Source organism: Carcharodon carcharias, chromosome 7, assembly GCF_017639515.1.
Source record: "Carcharodon carcharias isolate sCarCar2 chromosome 7, sCarCar2.pri, whole genome shotgun sequence".
NCBI classification, from domain to species: domain Eukaryota; kingdom Metazoa; phylum Chordata; class Chondrichthyes; order Lamniformes; family Lamnidae; genus Carcharodon; species Carcharodon carcharias.
This window is the reverse complement of record NC_054473.1, coordinates 165,846,326-165,871,736: the sequence shown is the minus strand read 5'-3', so window position 1 is coordinate 165,871,736 and position 25,411 is coordinate 165,846,326. Positions and strand designations below refer to the sequence as shown.

The window sequence follows — 25,411 nt, the reverse complement described above, 5'->3', positions numbered from 1 at the left end:
TTGGACGGCACAGCTGGAAGTGGCTGCCTCTGGGAGGATCACAGAGGTGAGCGGGACTTAATGGACACCATCGGGGTTGGGACCCCCATATGGTCCCGACCCCCGAGAATCTTCTGAGTTGAGAAGGTTCCAGCCATGATTCAAAATCAGATTGTACATTCCAAAGCTGAATGGGTAATAACTTAAAGAGTTCTACTGCTATCTGCTTCCGTTGCTATAAAATCTGCTATCCCAACTAGAAGTAAGTTGCTGCATCTTTAGGTTTATCAAGAGTGTGTTGCGTCCATAAAACATCCTTGCACTTCATCTGGAGTTTAATGTAAAAATCAGATTACCTTGTCCTCTGGGTGCCACACCAGACAATTGGCCCAGTTCACTCCTCTGAAGTAGGCTGTAGCCATTTTAAGTACATCCAATTTAAACGGCTGTTCTATGAAGACAATGTAGTTTTCAGTCAAACCAAAATTGTGGTAGGAACTCGGACTGAGGAGTGAGTGACAAGGAATGGAACATAATATTTCACAATTGTTAAAGCACGTGTTCTTCTTCTTGTCATCTGTTAGTTTCAAGGTAAAGGAAGAGTAGTTACCAAATTGCAGAAAATCACGATTTCAAAAGCTAATATGGTACTTTGTAACCTGCAAAGTAATGATAGAAAAGTCGCCGAAGGAGAAGGTGGCGGTGGTGTGTTACAGCTCACTCAGGGAGTCCAAGCTGCTCTGGTAACATGCACTCTTCACGTGCACATTTTAAGCTGGAGTTATGGGTAGTGATGGTAGAGGCCAACATCCTTTCCATCCCACGGCTGACCAGGAATCTCTCTCGCCTGCCACTGGCATGTCTTGGAAGGATTTGCAGGTTGATACTCAATTTGTTTGGAAGAGGTAGGTACTTCTTAACAATCTTAGTTCAATTCCTCTTATGGAGATTTCACCGTTCTGAAAGCTGTGGAGCTGCTGCTTCAAGTCCCAGCTTCCTGGAATTTCTTGACGGCTAGTCTGGCGACTCAATGGCATTAGTTAATGTATAGCTGTGCCACAGATACCTGGAAGGTCCTAGGTTTGATTTTTGGTATGGGCTCTCAGCTGTGATAGTAGTCAGGGTCCTACAATTGGGGCAGGATTTTTGGGCTCCACTGAGTTCAGGTACGAAGGCAGGTAGTGCCTGAAAATGCCAGCACTGGTTGGCGAGTTGGTGTCCCGACCCCATTCCCAGTGTCAGCTATTTTGGTTGAGGCAAGTTTAGGACTGGCAGGGCTGCCCGTGCCTATGAGGCTGACAGCCAATTAGGCTCATTAAGAGCATCATTAAAGGTGATGGAGGCCGGCAGGGCTTTTTTCCAGTTGGCCTTCAGTTTCTCCACATTCCAGGAGGGGCACTTCAACCACCTGAAGGTGGCAGGCCAGTGTGGCAGCACTCCAGGCCAGAAGGGTGGGCCAAGCGGCCGGCCTGGGTAAGGGTGCAGCCAAATTCACCCTGCAGAGGGACTCCCATTCCACAGTGGTGGCCTGGCTGCTTTTCCATTTTTAAATTAAATTTTTAAGAAAGTGGCTTGGAGGGCACCTTCATGTTGAAGTGCTCTCTCCGTTATTTGCCATTCATTGCAGCCAGCTGCTCCTCTGAAGCTGGAAGGCTCTTAATAAGCCTTTGAGCTTCAAGAGCTTACCCATAGCCCTTAATCGGACAGGTAACCTGTACCCATGCCAATTAAGGGGGCGTTTCAGTGAAAATCCCAAAGAGTGACTGTTTCTCTCCGGGGGTGGGTTCGGGATCCAGAAATAGTCATGGCTCCCATTTCCCGCCCCAAAGGTTAGTCCATGGTTTTAGTTTCCTTGAATGAGGGAGGCAATACTTGGCCAGACTTCCTCCTCATCATTATCTAGCAATGTGTGGCAGCTACCAAAACTGACCGCCTAAACTCACATATCAGAGACGAAAGTCATACCTCAGCAAGGGGATCAAAGGTTACGGGGAGAAGGCGGGAGAATGGTGTTGAGAAACTTATCAGCCATGATTGAATGGCAGAGCAGACTTGATGGGCCGAATGGCCTAATTTCTGCTCCTATGTCTTATGGTCTTATGGTCTTAAGGAGTCAGCACCTTCAAGAGAAAAATTAGCAAGAGAAGAACAAAATTGGAAGGAGATTTCTACAGAAAGTGCTTGCTCCCAGGTTGTGTATGAGCTACAATAAAGATAAAAGAAGGCAACAAGATGTGGCAGAGAAATATGAGCAATGCATAAGCTTTAGAATTTTACAATGTATTTATTATTTTCCTGCTGATCCCTTGGTGAGGTATCTTTGGTGATATTGGCTGGGATGTCTCTGTTGAAGCTCCTTGCTGATTGACGAGGGGTTGGGAACAAACAGAAGGAAAACACAGGGCTGCATCAACGCACAAGCCTAATGGGGTCTGTGTCCTGGGGTTTCAGCTAAACATTTCCCCGGGTGTTTATTAACTGGCTGTGATTATCCCTGTTCCTTGCAGCCTGTACCTGGTCCCAGCACAGGACAATGGGTTGAAGAAGCTTGTGAGTAAGGAGGGCAAGGTTGAAGATGCTATCAGAGCCTCACAGCAGGCGGGAAGATGCTGAAGAAGTCAATGAGTGGAGCAGAAAGAGTAGAGGATGTTGATGGAGCCTCACAGGTCAGCAGGAAGCTCCAGAAATACTTCTAGGAGACACTGCAATTCTACACAAGGTTGGATATTTCATCTTTTCTGTATTTTGTTATATGTTTCTGTTTTAATGACTGTGGAGTGGAGTGGGGGGTGGGGGGATGTGGTTGTGGGTACATGTGGTTACACAGAGGTAGAGTTCTTTACAGAGACAGCTGGAAATTCTTGGAGCCCAGGGCCCCACGAAATCTTTATGCAACCCTAGGAACATTAATGTTTCCATCTGATTGTCCTGTCTATTTAGGTACTTCAGATTGCCCCATTTTGTTTTTGGATTTTGAAACCTGACTAATTGAATTTTGACTCTCTTGAATTTAAACCTTTCCCTGGTTAAGTATGTGCTATGCATTTGGCAGAATTTTAATCTAGGTATAGAAATTGATAACATTGATCCAAAATGTGTGGTTGTCACTTATTACTGATGTGTCCTAGTTGCAGTTTCCATAAGAGCACCAGCTTCTCCCTTTCATCTCTAAGTCAATATATTCCAGATTTAGCCCTTCTTCGGAAGTGAGTGGTCTCAGTCTGTGCTGGATGTGTACCAACAACCATATTGGTGAGAGCTTCACTGTAGGCATCTAAAGCACTTGCCTGTGATGGATGTTAAACCCAATACATATGTAAACCAGGAGTCTAAAGCCAGTTTCAGGCCCTTTGTGAAACTGAACAGCAAGTGACCACACCATTCAGTGACCACTGGAGGCTGCCACCTGAAAGGTAAGTTTGAAGCTCTTTATTTACTTTATTATGGAGCCACAAGGATCAGGGAGGCTACTCCCAACCCCTCATTAAATCTGTGGGTCACTGCTGGCCCCTCCCAATTGCCTCACATTTTTCCTGAAGATCTCAGCTGGTCAGTGAGCTAAACAATTCTACTGTTTCCCATTGCTTCCACCACCCTCCCACCCCCCCAACCCCCTCCCATAACAGAACAGCCACCCAGCTGTCTTTGGGATCGTGAATGCTGCCCTGAGCTCACTAGTACTATCCTAATGACACTGGCAGACCAATGTTCCCTGGTTTTGTCATTGGCCTCATTAGGCAAATGCAGTTTGTGCTACACCAGGGTCACACTGCAATTCGAGTGCAGTCCAATTTTGAGGCCTCCATGTAGCTTTTTGAGCAGGAGCAGTGAGACATCCTGGTCAATGATCCTCCATTCATTCATGACATTCAGCCATCGCTGGCAAGGGCAGCACTTATTGCCCTTGAGAAGGTGGCAGTGAGCCTGCAGAGCGACAATAACTGAACTATAAATATAATCCAAAAACAGAATTACTTCTTCGATTTCTTTTGACGTTTCGAGTCCTCATGACCCTTCGACAGAACTTGCGTTCGAGTCCAAGAAAGAGTTGAAATATAAGCTGGTTTAAGGTGTGTGTGTGGGGGGCGGAGAGATAGAGAGACAAAGAGGTGGAGGGGGGTGTGGGGGTGTGTGGTTGTAGGGACAAACAAGCAGTGATAGAAGCAGATCATCAAAAGATGTCAACGACAATAGTACAATAGAACACATAGGTGTTAAAATTAAAGTTGGTGATATTATCTAAACGACTGTGCTAATTAAGAATGGATGGTAGGGCACTCAAGGTATAGCTCTAGTGGTTTTTTTTTTTTCGCAAGTTCTGTCGAAGGGTCATGAGGACTCGAAACGTCAAAAGAAATCGAAGAAGTAATTCTGTTTTTGTTTTGGATTTCCAGCATCCGCAGTTTTTTTGTTTTTATATAAATATAATCCATTGGATTATAGCACTCACAGACACCCTAATGATATTACAACATGCTAGATGAATGCAAGTTCTTTCTTTTTTTCATATTTTTCTAAAATTGAACATTTCACAACATTTTGAACATGGAATAATAAAAAGATGTTAAAAATAGTTCAGTCAGCAGATGAAGTGTTACTGAGCTATATAAAGCACTTTAATTTGGACTCCAGTTTCTACTGCTGCAATACAGTGAGAGGCACCACATTTGTTTCCCTGTCCCTGAAAAATATGTGGGGAGTCAGGGGTGGGGTGGGCAGGGGGAGATGAGATAAGCCAGCGATCTCAGGTCTTGTCAATAACCCTTATCCCTTCACAGGCTGCTTCTTCAAGGAATAATTTATTTAAAAAAAACTAAAACACTTTGCTGCAAGGAATTATCAGTGTCCCATTGAACGATATGTGCAAACTAAAACCAAACCAATCTTTCAGGCTTCCCTGGATGTCAATATCCTGTGGGTCACCACTGACCAGAAACTGAACTGGACTAGCCATATAAAAACTGTGGCTACAAGAGCAGGTCAGAGGCTGGCAATTGTGAAGAGTTTAACTCATCTCCTGACTCTCCAAAGCCTGTCCACCATCCACAAGGCACAAGTCAGGAGTATGATGGAATACTCTCCACTTGCCTGAATATGTGCAGCTCCCAACAACACAAGAAGCTTGACACCATCCAGGACAAAGCAATCCACTTGACTGGCACCACATCCACAAACATTCACGCCCACCACTATCGATGCACAGTAGCAGCAGTGTGTACCATCTACAAGATGCACTGCAGCAACTCACCTAGGCTCCTTTGATATCACCTTCCAAACTCATGACCTCCACCAGCTGGAAGGACAAGGGCAGGAGATGCATGGGAACACCACTGCCTGCAAGCTCAGGAACTATATCTCTGTTCCTTCACTGTCACTGGGTCAAGATCCTGGAACTCTCTTCCTAACATCACTGTGGATATTCCTACAACTCATGGACTAAAGTGGCTCAAGGCAGCAGCTCACCACCACTTTCTCAAGGGCAATTATGGATGGGCAATAAATGCTGGCCTCGCCAGTGACACCCAAATCCCATGAGTGAATGTTAAAAAAAACAAGACTTGATCAGAAAAGATTCATGAGAATAGTTCCTGAAATGAGGAACTTCATTATGAAGAGAGACCAGAGATGTTAGGACTGTTTTCCTTAGAGAAAAGAAGGTTGAGAGAATATTTGAAAGAGGTACTCAAAATTACAAGCATCTGGACTGAGTAGGTATGAAAAAATTTCCCACTCGTGAAAGGTTCAAGAACAAAAGGACATAGATTTAAAGTAATTAGCAAAAGAAGCAAGAGTGATACAAGGAAATGCTTTTTCATACAGCGAGTGGTTAGGATCTGGAATGCACTACCTGAGAGTGTGGTGCAGGTAGGTTCAACTGAAGCATTTTAAAAAATTCATTCATGGGATGTGGGCATCGCTGGCTGGGCCATCATTTATTGCCCATCCTTAACTGCCCTTGAATTGAGTGGCTTGCTAGGCCATTGCAAAGAGCATTTAAGATTCAACTACATTCAAAAGGCAATTAGACTGTTATTTGAAAAGGAAGAATGTGCAGGGTTACGGGGAGAAGCTGGGGGAATGGCACTCGGGGAGTTGCTCGTTCACAGAGCTGGTGCAGACACGATGGGCCAAATGGCCTCCTTCTGTGCTGTAACAATTCTGTGATCAATTACCTGGCTTTATATTTGGTATCGTCACAAACAGGTATTTTGTTTTGCCTTTCTCAGCTATTGAGGTGCCCTTATTGTAAGTGTTTCCATTTCCATCATAATGTGGATGAGATGTTGCATGGTTCAGAGCAATATATTTTCTGTAATCAACCTATAAAAATTGCCAAAGATAAATTAAGCTTCTCTTCACCTCTGAACATCCATTGTCATTTGCTATTTTAAAAAACACGCTTCTTTATTATTTTGCACTTGGAAATTTTTTTTAGCATAAATTCAACCAGAGAATATTACAACGCATGGAGAAAATTAAAATAAAGCTATTTATGAAGATTCCACCACAAAAATGGTGGTGCAATAACACTGGGCACTGAGGTACTGTACCATGAAATTGAAGAGACTCAGAGATGCAAAACTGAATGTAGCATTGAAATTTGTGGCCTTTCGGAATGATTCCAACTTTTTCCCCACTTCTGTACTGTATTTCAAGGCTCTAATATGTTTGTAGTACATTGTAAAACCTATTGTGAAATGTAGGCCCTTTCTCACAAGGAGAATGAGACATTCCAAGGGATGAATCATCTCAAGTAGAGTAGCATCATCCACTGGCTTCTGGCTGACTCCAATGGTATATGTAGAATCTGGGAGTGGATGGTCAAGACATCCTCCCTTCCAGAAATTGGTGTGTAATGCCATTGGGACAAAAAACTTTAACTCAAGAGGGAGGTGAAAACAGAAGCATTCCTGATCAACTGATGCAACCAAAAGATATCTGGGGCTGAATCTTACCTATGGTGTCGGGCAGGCTGAGCGGGAGCGGGCATTCAGCATAATAGGCGATCCATGGCGCTCAGTGCTACCTGTGCAGGTGAGGGGCGGTGGAGAGTAGGGGTCTGCGTTCTTTCTCACGCATGCGCGCAAAAGAGCGCAGAAATCTCCCTGAGGCATGGAGCTACCTCAGGGAGATTAAGTTCATAATAAAACTTTTGACTAAAGGAAGTTAAAAATTATTTAAACATGTCCCATCATGTGACAGTGTCACATGAACTGGAATATGTTTGTGAATTTTGCAAAATTTAATTATTTTTTAAAACCTTCAGGAAACCTCATCCTGCCCGTGGATGAGGTTTCCTGAAAAACGCGAAGGTCGCTTGGGCTCTTCGCCTGCCTGCCAGACTTAAGATTGGACAGGCAGCTTGGTTAACTACTTTAATTGCTTTTTTAATGGCCTTAATAGACCATTGACTGTTCGGCAGACGCCTGCTGAACGAAATAACAAAATGATGCGTGATGACATCGGGATGCACACCCAACATCATCGCACGTCATTTTACGTGTCGGCGTGTTGAGCCCACACGCCAACAGCAATATTCTGGCCCTATTTATCTGTTGAATATATGTTAGTTAAACATTGGTGACCATTTCCGCGTAAACAGAACTGTTTACCCAGCTGTAAACCAGAATCCCTACAGCAGAGTTTTATTTTAATCGATCTCACCTTATCCAACGTTTCAAGTGACCTAGGGTCTATCCTTCTTATGTAGTTGACCTCTGATGAAGCAAAGAAATCCTCACCATATTTAATTATGTTAATCAAGCAGTTAGCAGTGAAATCAGGAATAACGTGTGTGAGATAGGAAAATGCCCTGTAAAATAAAAACAGAGGCATGTTATTTGTTTATGTTCGATTCAGTTGTTTCCCTTTTGAGTCAAGATGCAATGGAATAAATTATAGAGCTGATAGTAGAGTGGTAGTGTTTCTTCAATATTGGTAGAACTCAAGATGGATGAGTTATTGGACCCTAATGGTACGCACTTAGATTGTTGAAAGAAGTCAGAGAAGAGACAATGAAGGCTTTGATGATAATTTTAAAATCCACCCTAAACATGAAAGTTTTTCTATACGGCTGGACAGTACCTGACAATTGTTTAAGAAGGAAGAGAAGGTGAAATGGGTAACCATTAGCTAAAATCTTAATACAAGTTGTGGGCAAACTTGTGATGAATTCAACAGAGTTTTTTTAAAATAAATTACAGATTGGACAGATAAAAGGAGTTTGGTCAATGCAGTGTATATGAATTGTCAGAAAACATTCAATAATACATTTCACTAGAATAATTCAGGTATATGCAGTAAGAGGAAATAATCAGCATGGACATGATGGTAAAAAAACAAAAAAAACTAGGATCACTGGGTTTTGCTTGGACTATAGGAAGTGAGTCGAGGGTCAGTAATGGGTCACTTTTTGTTCTTGGTATAAATAGTTAACTCGGACTGCGAGGAATACAGTCTCAAAATTAGCTGATGACACGAAAGCAGATGATTCGGAAAACAATAAGGATTATAAAAGAGGGGATGGACAAGACAAAAGATTAGAAGATGCGATCTCATGATGATATTTCAGAAGAGGATATATTCTAGAAGAGTGAAAAAAGCGAAGAATGGATGTATATTCTTGGTGCAACAACCCTCAAGGCTGTGGGTATTGGTGAGCTGAGATCGAGGGGTTCAAATATAAAATTCCCTAAAAGTGCCTGTGTAAATAGATAAACCATATGAGTGCAAGAGTGACAAAGTATGGATGAATTTGTACAACAACTTGGTTAGGCCACAGTTCGAGTGCTGTGTGCAGTTGTGGACACCTCATCATCTTAAAGCCATTAAAATCATTGAGGCATTTACCACAGGTTTGATGGGATTATGGGAAATTATATTTTAAAGAGATACTTGAGATACTAGTACTATTTACACTGGAACACAGAATATTCAATATTTAACACAGGTTTTTAAAGATTTAATAGGTGTTTTTGAAATTATGAAAAGTTTTGATAGAGTGTAATGAAAAGATTATCTTCTCTAATTGAGGAGTTGATAATAAAAATCATAATTTTTAAATTATCACTAAAGGAGTGATGAAGAGGTTAGGTTAGGAGAAATAGCTTTGCCAGAGGCCATTTTCAAGCATGGGATGCTTGCAACTGGGATTAGTTGAGACAGAACCTATTGCATCCTTAAGGGGAACAGAGTTAGATTTGAAGCAGAGAAAGATACAAGGCTATAGGGGAGAGCGCAGAGCAATAAGATTAGTTTTAGATTGCTCTACCAAAGAGCTGGTATAGCACAATGGGCCTAATGGTCTCCTTTTATGCCATAAATTTCTACAATTCTATGATACAATTTTATTTGATCATTAAAATAATTAGAAAATATCAGTAATTTACTTCATGCTTACTTGGAAAAGATATTCTTGCATGGATCTGGGTAAGCCATTGGGCCAAACTCTGACACCACAATCCTATTAGCTTCTAAGTTAGACTTGTAAGTATCACTGCGGAGATACTTACTTCTGTAGAATACCTCGCCTAGATTTAAGAATATAAAAGCCGGTAATCATTGTGGGTAGCAATAATGAATTTTCAATTCTCCATTCTAGTCCAGGAAACTCAGAATTTGAACTTTGTGATGTTCATCACATTTTCGGCAAACAGCTTAAGGTTTCATGATCTGCTGCATTTGCTCTAACTTAGAACAAGTGGTCGTGCTTCCAATTGTAGTACGTCCAGCTCACAATTGGAAATGACTGGGACTCATTCCAGTACAGTTGAACGCTGATAAATATATACAGAATAATGAGATGTTTGGAGTTTAAAAATGTATTTGTTTATCTGTGTCTGGAGCTAATGTCACCGCTTGATTCATTTCAAAGCAGCTAGGTGTCAGTCATTGATCTTCCTTTTTATTGGGCTTTGTGTTGGTGCCAGTTTCAAAATACAGCATCAGTCAATGATCTCACATATATTAAAATATTTAAGGATAGTTTCCCTCACAAGCATGGGACCCAGCACAGAAAACTGATCACCAAGGCTGTTGGACACCTCTGCTTAATGGGCAGAGAACAACAGTTAAAATGCTTCTTTTTCTCACCAATTTTTCATCCCTCCATCTTCACCTAAAAGCACTGACTTCTTTATGATTATATATTTTTCAAATCTGAAAAGAATTATGGGAAAGAACAGGAGAGTGGGACAAATTGGATAGCATTATCAAAGAGCTAGCATATGCACGAGGGGCTGAATGACTTCCATCTGTACTGCATCATTCTATGGTTATATCCATGGATGCTGAGTTGTGGAACATCGTGTGGCTCTCATTGGGAAAATATGGAGAAAATGGAAGAACAAATATGTTCTGCCAGATGATGAAGGATGGTGGAGCCAATGTTTACATACTTCTATATTTATTTATAGTTACACATGACAAACATACACCTCCTAACCCCAAAAAAGTTAGTTTGTGTTTATTTATGCCTCTTTTGAGCCAACAAGAGGTTGCCAATAACTAGGAGCTAAGTGCCCTTTCTGAAGAATGCACGGGTAATACACAGCCTTTTAGGAAATTGTCTTCCTGGTAAGGGAAGGCCTCAAGTGTATGGACAGATACTGCATGCTCCCTATCCAGGGCAACTCGGATGTAGGCTCATCCCAGAGGAGAGGCGAATGGTTGGGATGAATGACCCCCTCAACCATCCACTCCCTGTATCTGTGGTTGTCCATGTTGGCCAGGCCCAGGAGCAGTCCCATGAGGAGGACCCCCAATCTGCCAATTCCACTCTGCACTGGGTGGCCAAAGCGTGAGACTGAAGTACAACCATAAATTAAGGAGCAGCACTCACAGATAATGGAAGAGGACTCACACTCTATTTGGACCTGCAACCTCTCATACTCTACATAGATATGGAACACTCTTCCAGGCCACAGAAATTACAGGTGGTCCCGGAGTCTGGGAATCGGCTTAACCATCTATTGCATGGGAGTGTCACGTGCAACACTCTCCATTCACGATGGACCAATGGAGGACTCCCACATAGACAATCTCCCACTGAGAACCCCCACATCCTCCAGACGGCAGGATGGCACATCATGGCCTTTACAGATGGTTAACAAGAGTGAGGAAGTGGAAAGTGTGCAAGAGCAGGTCATACAGGAAACTCCTCCACATAGAGTGGAATGGAATGGAGAGGATTTCCAAGAGATCACTCAGATTGTGAGGCTGAGGATCCCAAAGAAGTTTTCGGGGCTTGGCACCAATGAGAAATTCTGTCTGAATGGAGGTCAATTCGGAAGGAAGTGCTCCACATGCCAGAACCACCTCGACATCTTGAGCACTGTTAAAGCGAGCAACGCTTTTCTGATTCTCAATGGCTTTGGCCGTGAGCTGGACATTATTGATGGACACTGGTCATCCTGGTCCTTCCAGCCTGTTTTGGGGGGCTTAAGCGAATGCCCAGTTAATGTCCACCACCTACATGCAATTAGACACAGTTTATTTACAATTAACAAAAGATAGACAAAGTGGACTTTGACACATTTTGTGTCTATCTTCACAGTAGAAGACGTATGTTTCATACAAGGAATACATGGCGAAAAAGAATGAGGAAATTAAGGAAATTAATATCAGCAGAGAAAAAGTATTGGAGAAACTTAAGGGATTAAAATCTGATAAATTGCCAGGACCTGATTGCCTACACCCTAGGTTTCTAAAAGAGATAACTGCAGAGAATGTGGATGTGTTAGGAATTCCGAAATTCCTTAGATTCAGGAATGGTCCCACCAGATTGGAAATTGGAGAATGTTACATCACTTTTCAAGAAAGGAGGGAGAGAAAAAACAGGGAACTACAGGGCAGTTAGCCTAACATCATTTTGGGAAAACGCTGGAATCTATTATGAAGTAAGTCTTAACAATGCACTTAGAAAAGCACAGTATGATTAGAACAAGTCAACATGGTATTACTGTTTGACAAATTTATTCGAGTTTTTTGAAGATGTAACTAGTAGGTAGATAAAGGGAAAGCATTAGATGTGGTACACCCAGATTTCCAAAAGGTATTTGATACGGTGCCATACAAAAGCTTAATAGACAAGATAAGGGCTCATGGAGTTGGGAGTAATATATTAGCATGGATAGAGGATTGGACAGAAAGCAGAGAGTGGATATAAATGGGGCTTTTTCAAGTTGACAGGCAGTGAATAGTGGAGTACCTCAAGGACCAGTGCTGGGGCTTAGCAACTTACAATCTATATTAATGACTTAGATGAAGACACAAAAAGTAATCTATCCAAGTTTGCTGATGATACCAAGTAGTGGAAAGGTGAGCAGTGGGGAGGACGCAAAGAAATATAGATGGGTTAAGAGTGGGTAACAAGGTGGCAGATGGAGTATAATGTAGGGAAGTATGGAGTCATTCATTTTGGTTGTAAGAATAGAGAAAAAGAATATTTTTTAAAAGGTATGAAACTTGTAAGTGTTGATCTTCAACAAACTGGGGTGTGCTTATACAAGGAGCACAAAGTTAGCGTGCAGGTGCAGCAAGAAATTTGCAAGACAAATGGCATGTTGGCTTTTATTGCAAGGGGATTGGAGTACAAAGAAATCTTGTTACATTTGTACTGGGTTTTGAATACTGTACACAGTTTTGGTCTCCACATTTAAGAAACAAAATATATATATTTATTAACCTATTGTTGCTCTTGTAATGTTACAGGAACTAGTCATTGCTCTCACAACAACAGTACAGACCACAGAGAAGTGAAATTCTTTAATTAGCTCTGGACCACCAAATAAAACCTGCACTGAAAATCTTTTGAGCCAGCTCTTTCCCCTAGAGATTATTATCGTGCACTGTTACACAAAAATGGAGCAATGATGGTTAGTGACAAAACATCCAAGTGAAACACATAACATTCATGAGACTACATCATGTTAATCTAATGTTTAACAGTTTTCAAATCCAAATTAGTGAAATCGCTGTAAAACTGTATTATATGACAAACAATCTTCCACCCACCCTTTGACAACCCTTCATTGAAGACTATCGGCATTTAGATTTTGCGAGCAGATTTTGTGCTTAATGAGGAATGCGTGCTTAATTAAACCAATGGACAGGGAAAATGTCCACAGTTGTCTTGATATTTATCATTTTCACATATGGAAACAGGTTAATGGTGTTCTAAAGTAACATACCATTTTCAAAAGTGAAACTATGCAGCAGAGACATCCCATCAAACCAATGGTTGTAGACAGTGTCTCCAATTTTGTGCATGCCTGGTCCATTTCGAATGAGTGTCCTGCGTAGCCATTGTGGAATTTGCCCTATTTACATTAAAAATAAGCATTAGTTAAAAGCATCTTATTTTACAGTTATTATTGGTTTATTTACAGCTGGTGGTACAGATCAAATTCAATGCAATGTCAATAATACCTTAAGCACTTAAAGAAGCAAAGGACGTGCAGGACCTATTTGTGCACCTAGTAGTACCTGTGGATATTAATGTAGCAGTGCAACAGTTGAAACTAAGCACCTTTCCAAAGTGGCAACTTCAATTTAAATTTCTCAAAAAGCTTCCTGATGTTCTAAAAGGCGCATTGTCATTAGATCAGAATGATAAACCAGCTCACGCCACTTATTAATGCATTATTGCACGATAATGTTTAACAAAAACATGGTTACATAACATCGCTAGATCAGCAGATATTTAGTTTTACAAAATATAAACATTACAGAATCTAAGGCACTGGTTCTGCCCATATTTTTTAAAAAAAACAAGCTCAGAAATAAACAAGCCGAATTCGAGGCGGATGTGAACACCGCCGAGCAAGAAATGAAGTCAACTTCTTCAAATTCAGTGTTTATGATAACAGTTTCTGTTGGTTTCACGCAGAGGTTCGTGCAGCATAAATCAGACCTACTCTGAAAGAAATAAAATCCTCCTTTCGGGGCGGGGGGGGCGGAGTCTTACTCCACTTGGCCTTGGTGTCAGGTCATGTCGAGTCCTCATTTACACTCGCCTTGGTTCTACCGCTGCAATTAAATGCCCCGAGGAAGATGCACGGGCGAAAAGCAAAATACTGCGGATGCTGGAAATCTGAAACAAAAAACAAAAACAGCTGGAAAAACTCAGCAGGTCTTACAGCATCTGCGGAGAGGAACACAGTTAACGTTCGGAGTCCGTATGCTACATCAGATGCTGTCAGACCTGCTGAGTTTTTCCAGCTATTTTTGTTTTTGTTTGGAAACACACGGGCACCCGTCTAGCAGTTTTGGCCCTGGTTGTGTATTGAGCAGCACACGCCGGAGGTACAACAGATTAGGAAGGCTGCAGTTATTTTTCTCATCAGGCGCACAGACGATATTTCAGGATTTGGTCAAACTCGGTTATTCCGGGATTTACAGTGGTTTAAAGTGCTTTAACTGGTGAATTGCTGCTGCGGCTGGTAATTTCCACTGCCTGAATTTTTAAAACGCCCAAATTTTGCAGTACATATCTTTTTATATTAAAGAGGGTTACCGACCATTCTTGGTTATACTGTAACGATCAATACTGCTCAGCTTGAATTGCTGCTCTGATTGGCTCTGGGTTTTCCTTTATATTTTCTGTGAAGAACGATTGCATGCTGATCGCAGCCCAGGGTGCGGGACACTGTTCTCACTCAATGCCTGCGCTACCCCAACTCTCTCACTGTAAATGGTCAAGGAACACGCCACCAAAGTGCAGGTTTTATCCGCTTTCACACACTGTGCTGCTGACCTATGTGGATGGAAAGACAAAACACAGCTCGATACAGTTGATACGATACAGTAAAAGCACGCCCCAAAAGACAATGCAAGTTTATTTCCTGTCCAAACCATGCAATACATTTAGTGCAACCGGTAGATTTTTTTTCTCTGCCACACTTCATTCAAGCCACCAGTTTCAAAGTTGAACGCCCTTATTGAAGGTGGAGTTGAGATGAAAGTTTTGTTTACAGCAAGTGCCTCGGATAGTCACTTTCAACAATCTTGCAAATTTTCCCGGCATGGACTCGCTGGGCCGAATGGCCTCTGGCTATGAGTTTTTAACACACTTAACGCAGTCCTATCAAATTTGCAAACGCGTTGATGTCGTATTCTTTCTTGCTTTAAACAGTGAAGAAATAATTCGTGTAAAGATGTCGAAATCGCTGCTTAGAGGAAGATTACTTCTAAACTAATCTTAACGATTGAATGCGAGAAAAAAATTGATGATTCTAGTACTTACAAAAAGCAACGGAACAGCTAACATAAGAAATGCAGTGTAGTTCCCAGTTTATCTGATACTTGTTACTTAAAACTTCGGCTCTGACCGCCACAGATATTCCACACGGATTCTCCAGCTGAAATCCGGAACAGTGGAGATAAAAGCAAAAAACTGCGGATGCTGGAATTCAAAATCAAAAACAAAAATACCTGGAAAAACTCAGCATGTCTGGCAGCATCTCCGGAAAGGAGCACGGTTAACGTTTCCAATCCACATGACTCTTCAACAGAACTAAGGAAAAATAGAGAAGGGGTGAAATACAAACTGGTTTAAGAGGGGGTGCGACAGGTAGAGCTGGAAAGAGGGCCAGTGATAGGTGGAGATAACCAAAAGAAGTCACAGACAAAAGGACAAAGAGGTGTTGGAGATGGTGATATTATCTAAAGGAATGTGCTAATTAAGGGTAGAAAGCAGGACAAGCAAGGTACAGATAGCCCTAGTGGGGGTGGGGTGGGGTGAAGGAATCAAAAAAGGCTAAAAGGTAGAGATAAAACAATGGATGGAAATACATTTAAAAATAATGGAAATAGGTGCGAAAAGAAAAATCTATATAAATTATTGGAAAAAACAAAAAGGAGGTGGAAAATCGGAAAGGGGGTGGGGATGGAGGAGAGAGAGTTCATGATCTAAAATTGTTGAACTCAATATTCAGTCCGGAAGGTTGTAAAGTGCCGAGTCAGAAGATGAGGTGCTGTTCCTCCAGTTTGCGTTGAGCTTCACTGGAACAATGCAGCAAGCCAAGGACGGACATGTGGGCATGAGAGCAGGGTGGAGTGTTGAAATGGCAAGCGACAGGGAGGTCTGGGTAATGCTTGCAGACAGAACGAAGGTGTTCTGCAAAGCGGTCACCCAGTCTGCGTTTGGTCTCTCCAATGTAGAGGAAATTGCATTGAGAGCAACGAATGCAGTAGACTAAGTTGAGGGAAGTGCTAGTGAAATGCTGCTTCACTTGAAATGGGTGTTTGGGCCCTTGGACGGTGAGGAGAGGGGAAGTAAAGGGGCAGGTGTTGCATCTTCTGCAGTTGCATGGGAAGGTGCCGTGGGAGGGGGTTGAGGTGTAGGGGGTGATGGTGGAATGGACCAGGGTGTCACGGAGGGAACGATCCCTACGGAATGCCGCTGGAGCTGGGGGGGTGGGGGGTGGGGGTGAAGGGAAGATGTGTTTGGTGGTGGCATCATGCTGGAGTTGGCGGAAATGACAGAGGGTGACATCTGTTCTGATGATGCCACTTTCAAAAACAGTTCCTCTGACATGTCCACCTTCTTCCTTAACCGAGGTTTTTCCACCCACAGTGGTTGATAGGGCCCTCAACCGTGTCTGGCCCATCTCCTGCACATCTGCCCTCACACCTTCTTTTCTCTCCCAGAAACATGATAGGGTCCCGCTTGTCCTCACTTATTACCGCACCAGCCTCTGCATTCAAAGGATCATCCCCCACCATTTCCGATTCATCTGATGAATCAGTACTCCTCCATGTTGAACACCACATTGAAGAATCAATAATGACAGCAATGATGTGGAAAGTACTCTAGGTGAGGGACAATAATGTCCATCAACAAGAGTGGCTCGGTAGCACCACAGCTGACTGAGCTGGCCAAGACTGGAAGAACATATCTGCAACAGATGGCAAGAGAACCAACCTGAGGGAAAAACCTACTTGACCTCATTCTCTCCAATCAGTTGAAGATGCCATGACCATAATATTAGGAGTGACCATCATAAAGTAAGTCCTTGTGACTGTCATGAAAGTATAATAATTCTCATAATGTTATTGTGAAGTTTTTGTAAAAGTAGGTTAGTATTGAGGTTCAGACAGTTTCTCTGTGTCTGTGTGTGGGGGATTTAACTGAATTGGAGATAGCTGGTCTGGAGGCTTTGATTCATCAAAAGAAGCAAGTTTTGAAATGCTAAGTATGTACACATGGCTGAATGTGAGGTGAGGAGAATTTTAGGATAAATCAGGGTAGTTTTAATTTCAAAGAGATGGTAGGATGTTACACCTAGCCAGAGAAGCTAGGCTAAGCATTGTGTTTATTTTCCCAAAGTTACTGCTATTATTAGCACCATGAAAAGATTTGCATTATGAGAAAGGTAAAGTTCCAAAGACATATAGGAACAATGGAATTTGCATTAAAAGGGGGAAACATATATAAAGGAGAAGAGGCTATGTGCCAGAGAGGAAGGTATTGTAAGATCTAACACAAGTGTGAAAAGCCTACAGTAGTTCTGCATTAAGCTACTGTCTACAGAAATCAAAGCTGGGAAAAGCCACTTTGAATTCTATTGTCCCGGGTATTATGTTAACTGGCTGGAATCTATTCTTTTGTTTACTGTTGCCTTAATGGCAGTGTAACTGGAGGTCAGATTAATTAGGGGTTTTAGGAGTTATTATAGTAATAATTTGTAGATCTATGCATGTGCTTGAAATCTTTTCTTTTCTTAATAAGTGTTAATTTAGTTTTCTAAAAAATCTCGAGAGTCTTGATGGACCTAATACTACTGAATTCAGGGCACACATCTCAAAATAAAATACAAATTGCAAAATTGTTGTGACTGTGATCAAATTCACCTCATGTATTTGATCCACCTGGCACACATTATCTGCCACATCATAACAAATTGGGGGCACTTGAAATTACTTGATTTGTTTGGAGTTGGTGAATCTTAAGGTTACGAGTATGAGAAGCACTTTGAATTCAGGTGTGAAGGATTTTTAAAGTGGTGAGACTGCAAGATTGGCTGTATTCATGGCTAAAACCTTTTTGGAAGTACGAGATATAGCTTTGATTGGGTTACAAAATGTATCTAAGGGCAAGTTAACAGATATGTTGCAGTTGAGGTTACCTGTAGGGGCAAATAAAGCAAATAAAGTTGAAGTGATAGCACAGCATTTAAAGCTGGAAGTGATACCTGACTAGTGAATCACAGCTGGAGGTAGTGAGACTTCAGTTAGAAATGAGGATGCTTGAATCTGAACAGGTAAAGGAACTGAAAAAACTTGAACTGGAGGCAAAAGAAAAAGAAAGGGAATTGAAAAGGCTAGAGGCAGCAGAAAAAGAAAGGGAAGAGAGATTATTTCAAAAAGGAATGGAAATGCGAAAACTTGATCTCCAGAGGGAAAAGTTAGCAATGGATGAAAGAGAGAAGGAAAGTGACAGAGAGTACCGATTTTAAAAGCTGGACTTTAAAAGAGAGACACCAGATGCTGAGGAAAGTTTTGATGATGAAAAATCAGTTAATCTAAAACCTGGTGTGGGGATGTTTAAATTTGTGTAAGCTCGTCCGAAGTTTGAATAAAGAGACGTGGAGGTGTTCTTTATTTCATTTGAGAAGATGGCTAAACAGGTGAAATGGCCACAAGAAAACTGGACATTGTTGTTGAAATCTAGTTTGGTGGGTACAGCACATCAGGTTTATGCTTCACTGTCAGAAGAAATGTCAGTGGACTATGATGTGGTTAAAAAAAAAGCTACTTTGAGTGCTTATGAGTTGGTTCCTGAGGCAGGAATTTGGGAATATGAGAAAACAGCCTGGGCAAATTTATACTGAGTTTGAGAGAGTAAAACAAGGTAATTTTGACCAGTGGATATGGGCATTAAAGATAGAGACAACATATGCAGCTCTTAGAGAAGTAATTCTTTTGAAAGAATTAAAAGATTCAATTCCTTCGGTAGTGAGAACTCATGTGGAGGAACAGAGGGTTAAAATGGTAAGACAAACAGCAGAAAGAACTGATGATTATGAGCTAGATCATGGATCTAAACCTTTTGTCGTCACCCTTTTAAATCAGAGAAGGATAGAATGTGTAAAGATGAAAAGAAAGTGGGTAGTTAGGGAAGAGGAGTAGGTGGAAATTCCCATGAAGTTTTTTTCTCAGACTAAAAAGGAAGGTGCTGAGGGTAGAGGTGACACTTGAAAATTGAAATGTTTTCATTCTAATAAAGTTGAGCGCACAAAGTCAGTGTGTTGGAAATTACAGGGAAAATCTGTTGGAATTATTGGGATGCAGAAAAGTTCTGGAAATAAAAGTACTGTGGGTTCTGAGGTTCAGGCACAGGCAAAAACAATGATTTGTGTACAGGTAAAACAGGAAGAATCACTAAAAGATAAAGATGTGGGAATGTGTTCATAATTTACCCAAGGGAGTTCTGAGGAGCAGGTTTCAGAAATGTTTCAAGATTTTGTATGTGAATGGGAAGTATTTCCATGTGTACAGTGTGGAATAGGTAAAGACGTTAAAAAATTTAAGAGACACAGGGGCTTGTCAATTCTGAATGTTGTGGGATGGTGATATTTTTTATCTCAAGGGAGTATTGCAGGAACAGGTGATAATAATTGGGGCTCATGAAGATGTTAAACCTATTCCATTGTGTAAGGTAAATTTAAAGAGTAAGTGGAAAGCAGGTGAGGTGATTGTTGGAGTAGTAGGAAAATTGCCCATTGTAGGGGTTCAATTTATTTTAGGTAATGGTGTAGCTGGGTCACAGATATGGGTTTTGCCAATGGTAGTTGAGCAGCCTATAGAGGAGTTTTCAACAGAAGTGTTGCAGAAAGAGCTTCCTGGATTGTTTCCAGATTGTGTGGTAACAGGATTACAAGCTCACAGGTTGAAACAGGAAGAAGAGGAAGTTAAAAGGCAGGGAAAAGGTGTTGATGTGCAATTAGCTGACAGTGTCTTTGATAAGATTGTTCAGGAAGAAAGAATGCAGGAGAATACAGCTGAAGTATTTAGCTCAAGGCAATAAGTAAAGTTACAGAAAAAGGATTCACAAATAAAACACTTATATCAGACAGCTTACTCAGAAATAGAGGCAGAATGTATTCCAGATTATTATTACCTTAAGGGTAATGTATTCATGAGAAAGTGGCAGTCATATAAAGGTTTAGCAGATGGAAGCTGGAGGAAGTACATCAGATTGTTATACCATTTGGATATAGAAATGAGATCGTGAGAATAGCTCATGAAATTCTAATGGAGGGACAGTTAGGAATTAGAAAGACACAGGCAAAAATACAAAAACATTTTTATTGGCCTGGATTGCATAGAGATTTAGTCAAATTCTGTAGAGCATATCACACATGTCAGGTAATAGCAGTGATTAAGCCAGCACCTTTAATTCCCATTCCAGCATTTGAAGAACTTTTTACTAGGGTCATGATTGCTTGTGTAGGACCCACCCTAGACCAAAATCAGTAGTTACTGACAATAATGGATATGTCTACAAGGTTTCCTGAAGTGATACCTTTGATAAATAATACAATAAAGAGAATTCTGGAAGAGTTGACTAAATTTTTTACAAGATATGGTTTACTAAAACAAATACAATCAGATCAGGGTTCAAATTTCATTTCATAGCTGTTTAAGGAAGTAATGAACAGTTTGGAGATAAAACACTTTAAGTCATCTTGAGTCACAAGGGGCTTTGGAAAGACGGCATCAAACTTTAAAAACTATGATGAAGGCATATAGTCAGGACTATCAACAGAATTGGGATGGGGGAACTCCATTCTTGTTATTTGGTATTAGGGATGCCTCTAAAGCATTGACTGGATTTAATCCTTTTGAACTAGTCTGTGGTCATGATTCAAGGGGATTGACTTGCTGAGAGGCTATTGGCAAATACCATTATCGGAGAGGGCATAGGAAATATAGGCTTTTGTGATGCCAGTTGGGCTATATCAGTTTAAAATCATGCTATTTGGTATGAAAAATGCACTTACAACATTTCAAAGACTGACAAACAAACTAATTGCAGACTGAGCAATTGTGCTGTTTATATTGACGGCTTGATAGTTTTTAGCCAAATGTGGAAGGAACATTTACAACACCCGGAAGAATTATTTAGTCGACTGCAAGGAGCTAATTTGGTGATGAACTTGGCTAAAAGTGAATTTGCAAAAACGCAAGTTACATATCTAGGCCATACCATTGGACATGGTAAGGTGGCTCCGAGAGATGTGAAAGTCAAAGCTATCACAGATTTTCCTGTGACTACAACAAAATGAGAAGTTTTGAGATTTCTGGGCATGGGTGGGTTTTACTGGAAATTTGTTCCAAATTTTAGCTGTGTGGTTCCTCCATTGGCTGAACTGTTAAAAAAGATCAAGATGTTTCAGTGGACTCAGGAGTGTCAGAAGGCATTTGACAGTTTAGAAACCGTATTGAGTACGACTCCAGTTTTGGTAGTACCCAATTATGCCAAGCAACTTAAGTTGGCTGTTGATGCAAGCGATTATAGGCAGTGGGGCCTGTACTGTTGCAAGACGATGAAACTGAAATCGAGAAACCGATTGGGTATTTTTCACAACAAAAACAGAATTACCTGGAAGAACTCAGCAGGTCTGGCAGCATCGGCAGAGAAGAACAAAGTTGACGTTATGAGTCCTCATGACCCTTCAACAGAACTAAGTAAAAATAGGAGAGGGGTGAAATATAAGTTGAATGTACAAGAGAAGATAATGAACAATTGAAAAGGAGTCTCTGTGTTTGGTGTTAGCTTTGCAGCATTTCGAGATTTAAATTGCAAACAATGCGTCAGAAACAATTATTTATACAGACCACATTCCTTTAAAGTTGCCGAACAAATTTCAAGACCGAAGTGCAAGGCTATTCAGATGGAGCTTATTACTGCAACCATTTAATCTACATGTGGCTGGACGAGTAAATCTAATTGCAGGTGCGTTATCGAGAGTTTAAAGCTTAAAGGAAAATTGGACATTTAAAACCTGGACACTGGGCTGGAATGATTTCAGTTGATACCAAGGATTTGTACATTTATTACGTTACTACATGCATCTGATAATGTAATAGCGTGAATATATCTAGGAGGTAGTGTAAGGTGGGTTAAGAAAATGAAACCATCTTTCTAAATTATGATGGTTCATTTTCTCATAAGGAGGGGAGCTTCACAAAAGTGTAGTAATTCTCATAATATTGTGATTTTTTTGTAAAGTAGGTTAATAGTCGGGTTTGGATAGTTTCTCTGGGCAGAATTTTCTGCCAGTTGGACAGGCTGGCCCGACCCAATCCCCACCAGCGAAGTGGGCCGCACCGCCATTTTACGTAGGCGGGCCAATTAAGGCCCGCCCAGCATGACGTCCGGCAGGAAGTGCTATGCACTTCCTGTGTGGGCGGTGGAGGGGTTGGGGGGTGGGGGGGGGGGGGGGGGGGGGGGCGGTGGGGGGGTAATCCCAAAAGCGAGAGTGCGATGAGATGGGACATGTTCATAATTTCACTTATAACTTTACTAAACTTTTTTTAACCTTACATGAAACCTCATCCCGCTGGTGGATGAGGTTTCATGTTTTTTCTATTTGCCGCCGGGGCTCCTGGCCTGTCCGCCGACCTTAAGGCAGCTCCTTTAATTGTTTAAATGATCCTGTCAATGGCCTTAATTGGCCACTGACAGGTCAGCGGGCCTGCAGCTGATTTTGCTGCGCCCCCGCCTTCCTGAAAATTTAAATGGGGCATGGTGACGTCGGGGTTTCCAACCGACATCATCCCGCATCATTTTACGCGTCTGCGAGCGGGCCCTCTCTCCTGCTCGCCGACGGCAAAATTCTGCCCCCTGTGTCTGTGTGTATGGGCTTTAATTGAATTGGAGACAGTTGGACTGGAGGCTTTGATTCATCAAAAAAGAAGCAAGTTTTGAAATGCTAAATACGTAATCATGGCTGAATGTGAGATGAAGAGAATTTGCATTTTTAGAAAAATCAGGGTAGTTTGAATTTCAAACAGATGGTAGGATATTACACCTAGCCAGGGAGCTAAGCCGATCACTCTGTTTATTTTTCACAAAGGTTACTGATAGTATTAGCACCATGAAAAGATCCAAATTATGAGAAAGGTAAAGTTCCAAAGACATATGGGAACATTGGAATTTGCATTAAAAAGGATAAATATGTATAAAGGAGAAGAGGCTAGGTGTCAGAGAGGAAGGTATTGTAAGTTCGAACAAAAATGTGAAAAGCCTCCAGTAAGCTGCCGATAGAAACCAAAGCTGGGAAAAGCCACTTTGAATTCTACTATCCAGGGTGTTGTGTTAACTGGCTGGAATCTATTTAAAATGTATTTTTTTGTTTACGATCGCCTTGATAGGGGTGTAACTGGAAGCCAGATTAATTAGGGGCTTTAGGAGTTATTATACTAGTAATTTGTAGACCTATGCATGTGCTTGAAATCTTTTCTTTTGTTAATAAATGTTAATTTAATTTTCTAACAAAAAAAATTAGAGTCTTGGTGGACTTTTTACTACTGAATTCAGGGCACACATCTCAAAATAAAATACAAATTGCAAAATCATTGTGACCACATGATCAAGTTTCCCTCGTGGATTTGATCCATCTGGCACATGTCATCTGCTGCGTCATAACATGAGGACAAAGTCCCATCCTCATACTTAGAACTTGCTCTGTTGTGTTGTGTGGCACTGTTCTAAATAGTATATATTCAGAACACATCTACAGCTCAAAACCAGGCATGCATATGACACAGCAATCCATGTCCACATGCAGCAAGAACTGGACAACGTTCAGACTTGCACTGATAAGTGGCAAGTAACTTTCACACCACACAAGTGCAGATTGATCATCTCCAATAACAGAGAATCCAACCATCTCCCTTTGACATTCATTGGCATATCGCAGAATACCCCACTACCAACACCCTGGGGGTTACCATTGACCAGGAACTGAACTGGACCAGCTATATAAATACTATGGCTACAAGAACAAGTTGATCAGAGGCTGGGAATTCTGAAGTTACTCACCTCGTGACTCCCCAAAGCCTGTCCACAGATGTGTGATGGTATATGCTCCACTAGCCTGGATGAGTATGACACCAATAATACTCGAGAAGCTCAATTACATCCAGGACAAAGCAGTCCGCTTGATTAGAATCTCATCGACCACCTTAAATATTCACTCCCTCCGCCATTGATGCAGAATAGCAACAGTCTGTACTGTATACAAGATGCATACCGCAACTTACCAAGACTCCTTTGACAGCACCTTCCAAACCCGTGACTTTACCACCTAGAAGGAGTAGGCAGCAGATGCATGGAACACCACCACCTGCAAGTTCCCCTCCAAGCAACACACCATCCTTTCTTGGAACTATAATTGCTGTTCCTTCGCTGTTGCTGAATCAAAATCCTGGAACTCTATACCTAACAGCACTCTGGGTGTTAAAGTGGATAAATGAAGTGTTAAAAGCAACATGGGAACTTAAAATATAAAGCTTTGCCCCTGCTTGAACCTGCCAAAAAATGTGAGCGAAATGTTTCATATTTCAATTTACAGGATGCAAAAAATTATTGAAATTTATGTTTATGTGCTGCAAATAATGTTTAACATATAATAATCCCACTTCTGTTTAATATCCAGTAGCCCATTTCTTTTGGCTAGTAAGCATCGGGCAAGGGCCGGCTGCAACTTGATATCTCCAATCCCGTGGCCAAATAGCCTGCTAAAATGGATATAAAGAATGTTCTTTCTACAAAGTAACCAGAGGGTTGTTGCAACAAATAGAAATCAAATCTGATGAGTCATTGTCTTAAGGAGAGATGGGAAACAAGTACATTAAATGTAGATTTATAAATTAGCATGACTAGTGGTATTGTTAATGGATAAGTAAACTTGGCAAAATAGCACTCAGGGAAATGTCATGCTTTCACTCAATAATACATATGCTAGCTGTAATTCGTTTGGCTCCTTTAATCAATTATCTCTTACGTTGATGCCTGGGGCAGAATTTTGCCCTCGATGGGTGAGCGGGCCCTACTGGCTCGGCAGCGGGCAGGCAACCGATCGCCGCCACCTTAATGGGTCCCACCCAATTAGGGCCCACCCAGTGGGAAGTGCTATGCACTTCCTGTGCCGGCGGGGGGGTGGGGGGGGGGGGGGGGGGGCGGTGTGTGTGTGTGGAAGGATTCCCCAACTGTCAAGGTGTGCTCCTTTGCACATGCACATGCAGTGCTGTCCCAGGGAGATCATGAAAGTTTTATAAACTTAAAAAAATAGAAAAATAAAAAAAATTAACATGTCCCCCTCATGTGACAATGTCACACGAGATGGGACATGTTAATAGATAGCACAAAGTTTATTAAAGTTTTTTAAAACAGACATGAAACCTCATCCCGCCAGTGGAT

General features: G+C 41.5%; 1 protein-coding gene across 1 annotated transcript in view; it reads right to left on the bottom strand.

The window, feature by feature from the left end:
- LOC121280072 (beta,beta-carotene 15,15'-dioxygenase-like) overlaps positions 1-16,738 on the bottom strand; it is a 43,439-nt gene extending 26,701 nt beyond the window's left edge. Inside the window, 7 exon segments of the mRNA XM_041191700.1 lie at positions 336-556; positions 6,153-6,300; positions 7,645-7,792; positions 9,380-9,509; positions 13,170-13,298; positions 14,499-14,569; positions 16,731-16,738. Of these exon segments, the coding sequence (XP_041047634.1) occupies positions 336-556; positions 6,153-6,300; positions 7,645-7,792; positions 9,380-9,509; positions 13,170-13,298; positions 14,499-14,569; positions 16,731-16,738 (855 nt within the window).
- Between the last annotated feature and the right edge of the window lie 8,673 nt (positions 16,739-25,411).